Consider the following 7,358-nt stretch of genomic DNA (forward strand, 5'->3'; position numbering starts at 1 on the left):
TTACCTACTTACTCTTTCTATCAATTTATGTGAGAAATATATATTATTAGTTGATGGTGATAACACACAATTCATCATATATTATCAGCACACTTAGAATTTGGGGGGGGACGTTTGTATGTCTTTTGTTTTTTTTTTTTTGGTACGGTAACATGAGAGTAGTGTTAAAAAAATGGAAGATGCTGTTTGTACAAAACAAGTTGTACAGAAATTTTACAAAATGGGGCGAAATGACTACATTGGCCCTCTAAGCGAAATGACTACATTGACCTTCTAATTAATGATCCCTCTTGCAGACGGTCTCACCCCCTCCGCCCGCATTTGCAAACCCTAACACTATACAACTCTTTTTTTCTCTGTTTCACTCTCCTTCTCCCTCTCGCAGACGGTGTCTGCCCCAACCACCACCATCTCTCTTTCTGTGTCGCACTCACGATTGCCGGCCCACCATTCAAAGACAACTGGTGACTGGACCGACTCTTTCTCTTCTGCTCACAGACACCGTCGTTCTTTCTCTCTCGCTTATTCTCACAACTGTCTGCTCCACCATCTAGCCACCCCTCTCACGACCATCGCTTTCTGTGATCGTCGCTGCCACTGGCCAGCCACGCATCTCACAGCCACAGTCCAAAAACCCCCACCGCCCGTCGGCAATCACTCCCAACGTCTCGCCCATTGCATCTGCCATTGCCGGGCAACGCTCTTGGTGTGTAGGTTTTTTTGAGTTTTATATATTTGCCTATGTATTTATAGAATGAGATGTGCATTATCGTGATATTTCTCAAATTTGAGTCCTATTACTGTGATAAAAAAAAAGATATAATGGTTTTGAATCAAAATAGTCATTGTTCTTGGTCTTCCAATATAAATAAAATTTGAAAATAGATTTGCTAGATAAATTATTTATTCTTGCACCATGTGACCAGTCGACAGGGAAATTAGGCAAGAAAAATTGCTAGATAAATTAGGCATGGAAATTTGCTAGATAAATTAGACAGGGAAATTTGCTAGATAAATTAGGTAGGGAAATTTCATTCACAGGAAAACGTCTGCTTCTTACCATGTGATTGGAAACCACTCTTCCATGCATGCTCAAGTGGTCAATTGGTGCATCTTGAAATATGTTTTAAGATCATAAGATAGAGATAAGAACCATAAGATTACTTTGTTGTTAGCTTTGCTTTGTTAGTTCAAACCAAGAAAATGTGCTATAATGAAATGCAATGTCCAAACATGAACTTGTTGGTTGCTCGAGTGTCCTCACTACCTCCTTTGGATAGCATCGGCAATCGAATTAATAGTAATAGATATAGTAATAGTCTACATTTGCGATAGATAGGAAATGTGTAACTCTTTATTTCTATAGAATTCTTGTTATTATGAAACTTTTTTTCTTTGTGTTGTTGTTAATTGGAGTGCAATTTCTAATTCACAGTATTACAATGACGGGAAGAAATGCAGGAGTATGTCATAGCTGTAGACAGCAGGGGCACTATTTTGCAGCATGTCCAACAAAGCGGCCATGCCCATTGTGTAGACAAGGCATTGTAAAATGTTTCGAGGTGGAAAAGGAGTCCATAAACAAAGGGAGATTGTTCAATATTTACAGTATTAAGTGTGGATTTTGGAAATGGGTTGAAAAAGGTGAATCAGTGGCAGTGCTTCGGCTAAATCTACGACCAATTTTCCCGTAGAAGAGTTATCTCGCATGTTCCAAACTCTAGCTCAAATACATGAACAAGATGACGTGGAGATTTTAGTGAACGTAACAGTGCGCAAGGAAAAAGGAAGTGTGAATGACCATGATAAAAGAAAGGGGCTGACATGACTGTGGTTGACACTTAAGAGCCATATTTATGTGTATGTAGTAGTAATTGAGTAAAACTATATATTATGAGAACTTGGATATATGTTTGTAATGGTAAAATTAGAACAATTATTTATGAAGATATTTCATATATTTATGATCCTTGTCCTTGTATTCTTGTTAACTTATTTACATGTTACATAAACTTTTGTTGTTGAGTTTGCTATGCATTTTTGCTTTCCTCTAAAGTAAAAGAGATTAGAAGTATTAAATTATATTACAATGACATTTTTATTGAAACTTGATCTATACATATATCGAACACCAAATTGCTGAGTATTATAGGGAGGAAAGCTCATATGCAACAATTGGATATACTATCATGAAGCTTTTCAAGGTAAATGAAACTGTAAATACTCTCGTGAAGCTTTTCAATCTGTAATTGCAGCAGCAATGCAAATACTTGTTGTCAAAACATCACTCTACTTTCACATGTAAGCAAAAGTTTTTTATAAATAATAGATTGTGGTCATACATGTAGAACAAAATTTTAAATCTATCCATGACCTAGCAGATTTGCGTTGAATACATATGTGCTCAAAAGCAGCTTTATCTTTCCCTTCATCGTAACATTGCTACATTGTCAATACAATCTCCACATAAAACCTAAATATACAATCATGAATTTCAATCCAGCATCCAAATTAGAGATTCTGAGAAAATCAAACACAACAAATGTTTAAATCAAACACAACGAATGCAAACCTATGATTTTACTTATCAAAACAGGAACTTTCAATAACTAGGGAATTGTTTAAATCAATTTCTAAGCTTTGATCAATCAGCTTCGTCATCTTTTTCTAAGAAAAGAATTTTTTCAGGGAAATGAAGGGAGCAAAAGGAAAAATAAATAAGCAAACAAATAGTCCGTGTCAAACTCATTCCACTACATTATCTTAAGTAACATTTTGTTCACTATTGGACTCGTCTACTAATCCAATAGCTTCTCCCGTCATGGGACGTTGTAGTGGCAAAAAATTTGGAACCAAATGTTGACTCATTCCTGTTGTAGGTCTCAAACTCATTCCTGTTGTAGGTGTCAAACTCATCCCATAAGCATTACTCCAATTTGTTGATTCAACACCCTGCACATAAATGAGTAACATGAACCACTAAAATGGGATCTTATATATCATGAGAAAAACCTTCTAATAGTTTTACCATTAGTTGTTGTGAAAACGTGAGCGGAGTGATCATAGTATAATGTGACTGCTGTGATGGCTGGATGATGACCGGTCCCTCCTGTGATGCAGTTTGGCTCAAGTTTGTGCGTTTCGTTGTTTTTGAAACAACCTGTACATCATACAAATAATATAAAGTCATATAAATAATTAAAACATGCAGCAACATGTATGCTTCAAAATGAACATATTAGGTTAATATAGAATTACTTTAACATTGTGTATTGATAATGAGCCCACATTTTAAAACAACAGTTTTGGAAATAGACCTTAGATTTCTTCGAAGTTCGTTCTAATGCGCCTTTTATGCGATTTTTCCTTGGTGCTCCCTTACGACGCGCACAATTCGGATCTTGAATATTCACACTACCAGAATTTTTTTGTACTCCACTTCCGGATGCAACTTCAACACTTTGTTGGAAAGAGAGATTACTCCCACAACTTGTTCCTATTTTTGATAAGTCATTCAATTGAAATTCAATCCACTCCATAACTTTCTGAGTTCGAGATTCACTATTTGCTGTCAAGTCTGCGACCTTGTCAAATTCTTTACGCATTTCATCATATCTTTTCTGTTTGGGAGTGCTAACCCAACCATCGTAGTTTACTGCGACCCTCGAATGGGCTTTTCTCACATCTTTCCGCCACTTCCTCAAGATGTACATCTCAGGAAGCATAGTGACATCATTGCGTACCAAAATTGATATAGCATGTCTGCATAGTATTCCCCTGAACTCAAATAAGTGACAACTGCAAACTATATGACATTCTTCTCTCTGAAACGAAACTGTAAATATTTTCTTCTTCCTTCCTTTGTCAAACATGACAACCTCTTGAACATCATATGTCGTTGCCATAAGACCCTCATCGGTAGAGATAACCTGACAATACATCATTCAAGTGAACTCTTCTTGACATTCTCTGAATTTTGATATTGTGTAGACAGACTGAAGTTGCTTCTCCATTTCGTACCTTGATGCACAAGGGACTGTTTGAGAAAAGGACCTAAAATCTGCGTGAAACTCTTTCTCCACTTGGCTCTTTAATGCTCGCTCATACTGTTCAACAAATTGTTTCAACGAAGTTCTCGAATTAACATATCCATCAAAGAATGCATTCATACTCTCACTCCTTTGTGTTGTCGACATCCTTGCCCAGAAACTTGTCTTTAAGAAACATGGAACCCAACGATTTCTTTCTATATAAAGTCCTGACAACCATTCATTCTCATGCAATGTGTAGGTATTAATCATTGAAGTCCAGCCTTGTTCAAATTCTTCAGGAGTTTGGGATTCATATACTACTTCATGGATTGCTAAATGTATAGAACCCTTATGAACATGGTTCCCAAATTTTTCTGGTAACTTTTTCAAAATATGCCACAAACACCATCTATGCTTAGTGTTTGGAAAAACTATCTGAATTGCGTTCTGCATTGCCCTATCTTGGTCAGTTATTATGCCAGTGGGAGCTTGACCATGCATGCACTGGAGCCATGTCCTAAAGAGCCAAACAAAAGTCTTGGTATCTTCGTTTGACACTAAACCACATCCAAACAGTGTCGATTGGTCATGATGATTCACACCAACAAAAGGGGCGAACATCATGTCATACTTATTCGTAAGATATGTGGTATCAAAGGTGACAACATCACCGAACTCCTTATAGGCTTCCCTACACCTATTATCTGCCCAGAACACGATCTTCAATCGAGCCTCCTCATCCAAATCAATACTGAAATAAAAACCAGGGCATTGAATTTGCATTCTTGAGAAGTATGGCTGTATTGCAACAGCATCTCCTTCCCCGAGTCTTAACCGCCTGACTTTTTCAATGTAATTTCTACAATCTTTTTCCACACAAGTCATCTGCTAATATCCCCCTGCCTCAACAACTGCTGAGTTAAAACTTTTGTACAATGGAATCCCAGCAACATCATTTAATTCAAGTCTGCGTTTCACATGTGCACTAAGTTCCCGATTGCATCGATACAATCTAGACTTCGAGGGACTTATTAGATGATTATGTTCAAGAATGACGGAGTTAATTCACCAAACCCCACAAGTCTCTAAACATGCTGACAGCCTAGCTCTACACCCTATTTGAGTCGTTGGTTGAGGCTTCAAAGAAGTGCTTGCAGTGCTACTTCTTCATCCCTCTCGACTACACGTGAATGTCACATACTTTACAACGCTATCGTCACCCTTCTTCGAATTCCTTTTCCTAACTAGAAAGCCTATATCATAAGCATACGATTTGTAAAAATCGAATACTGCATTTTCATCGTTGAATTTCATCCCAACCTTAGGCACAAGCGGACCACCATCTTCTCCTAACAATTCATCATCCAATGTGTTCACATCATCCATTATTCTCACATTATCAGATTCTCCCAAATGTTCATCATCCTCAATTTCAAATATTTCATTTCCTTCATCAACAAACCAATTTTTAAACAAAAAACATCAATTACACATATAAGATAATTACATGTGCGTTAAGATTACATTGCTAACCTTTGTTAACCATCTTGAATGCTGGATGTTGTTGGTCGCCCCAGTCAAAACAATCCTCCAAGCGCAAAAACCAAAATCAAGTTTCAATACACACCTGTAAACCAATTCTGCCAAATACGCATATTAGAAAACACTTCTTTGAAAGCCTAATCAAGTTTCAAACCAATTATTATTATTTGTACTCTCATCATCCTTTTCCTAACTGAAAGCCTATATCATATTAGTAAGCACCTAAAAACAGTCAGCATCCAGAACAAGTGCCAACATTAATTCCAACCACCCAAAACAGATTTCCAAATTGCCTACAGAGAACCAAAGAACTCATCGAAACTTAAAACTGTAAATGATTCCCTAGTATATAGCATGAGCCTCAGGTCTAGCTTCTTATCAAGACAGGCAACAATATACCAAAAGACAAAATAAATCCAAGCTCCATACAGGCAATCCACAACTGTCATGTAACAATCTAATTAAGCTCTAGTAGTTACTTAGTTATGAAAATAGCCTTCAAGGTTCTAACAAATTCAAGCAAGGGAATGACTAAGTTTTGGAAATGCTCTAGTCAATCAATTTATGCCGCCACTCTACAGTTGTGATATTGCTATACCCAACCTTGCATCAATGTACTTATTGGGGCAAAAAATTTAAGAGAGAAAATCATTTCTCCCAAGAAAAGCCTCGATAAATAAATAAATAATAACGATAGATATTCAAAATAAAACTATTAATAACATAAAAAAAATAAATTAAGATAGTGGATGATTCGGAGTACAACATCCTTACCACCAGTTTCTTTGATGAACAGGGAAGAAAGTGGCCTTGCGGTGTCGGTCAAAAAAGGGCATCGGTGGCCACTGAGGTTAATCCATAGAGAGATAGAGAGGTAGAGGTCGGAGACGGAGACGACTGGTGCTTTCGTAGTGGCGACGCCTTCACTCGCAGCTTGAAGGCGGTAGCTATGGCCAAATCGGGAGAAGAACAGTGGCGCAGCGGCTCATCGTCAGTGAAGGAGTTGTGGACGAAGAGGGGTTTGGGAAGAGGGGCTTGTCTCGGTGGTTGGTTGATTTGGGAAGAGGGGTTTTAGAAGAAGGGTTTCTCCGGTGTTCCCTCACACTTTTCCCACTTTTCATTTAATTCGATTTATCATCAATTTATCGCGATAAATTGCTTGAATTCATATCCTACATATCGTCAAAATCTCACGATATCTCAGTTCTGTACACCTCCCTGTAAAACACATTCTGTACGTTTGCAGGGCTCCTCTACGATGAAGGGTTACCATCGATTTGGGATATGGGTTATCAACATCAACCAATATAATTACCTACTTACTCTTTCTATCAATTTATGTGAGAAATATATATTATTAGTTGATGGTGATAACACACAATTCATCATATATTATCAGCACACTTAGAATTGTGGGGGGGACGTTTGTATGTCTTTTTTTTTTGTACGGTAACGTGAGAGTAGTGTTAAAAAAATAATGTTATACTTAGTAATGTTAAAAGTTGTGACATTTTTTTTTTAAAAATATAGGATACAATATGATTGGAGTTTCTTAATTAACAAAATAAATTTTTTTATTTCTAGCCAACGACCTAATAAAGTATCAAAATTATATTTTAAACTTGTAAGCATGTATTTAAATTAATGATTTTAAATTGAAAATGAATAACCCTATTAAAAAAAATAAAGGTAGAGTTAGGAAATAAAAAAGAAAACAAATTGAAGAGATACATGTTGAGCCAGATTGCTCTAATCAACCTATTGTATATTTTGATATTTGACAAA

At 36.7% G+C, this 7,358-nt stretch overlaps 2 protein-coding genes across 2 annotated transcripts; both read right to left on the reverse strand.

Moving 5' to 3' along the window:
- Positions 1-2,763: 2,763 nt before the first annotated feature.
- Positions 2,764-3,941, reverse strand: LOC127804370 (protein FAR1-RELATED SEQUENCE 2-like). Its single transcript, XM_052341228.1, has 3 exons — positions 3,318-3,941; positions 3,029-3,160; positions 2,764-2,952 (listed from the first exon to the last, which is right to left on the reverse strand). Exons 1-3 carry the CDS (start codon positions 3,939-3,941, stop codon positions 2,764-2,766), a joined length of 945 nt encoding a protein of 314 aa, XP_052197188.1.
- Positions 3,942-3,944: 3 nt separating this feature from the next.
- LOC127804371 (protein FAR1-RELATED SEQUENCE 5-like) lies at positions 3,945-5,577 on the reverse strand. The gene is made up of 3 exons (XM_052341230.1): positions 5,565-5,577; positions 5,233-5,479; positions 3,945-4,782 (listed from the first exon to the last, which is right to left on the reverse strand). Exons 1-3 carry the CDS (start codon positions 5,575-5,577, stop codon positions 3,945-3,947), a joined length of 1,098 nt encoding a protein of 365 aa, XP_052197190.1.
- Positions 5,578-7,358: the final 1,781 nt, after the last annotated feature.

The sequence above is a fragment of the Diospyros lotus genome, chromosome 6 (genome assembly GCF_014633365.1).
Source record: "Diospyros lotus cultivar Yz01 chromosome 6, ASM1463336v1, whole genome shotgun sequence".
Taxonomy (NCBI): domain Eukaryota; kingdom Viridiplantae; phylum Streptophyta; class Magnoliopsida; order Ericales; family Ebenaceae; genus Diospyros; species Diospyros lotus.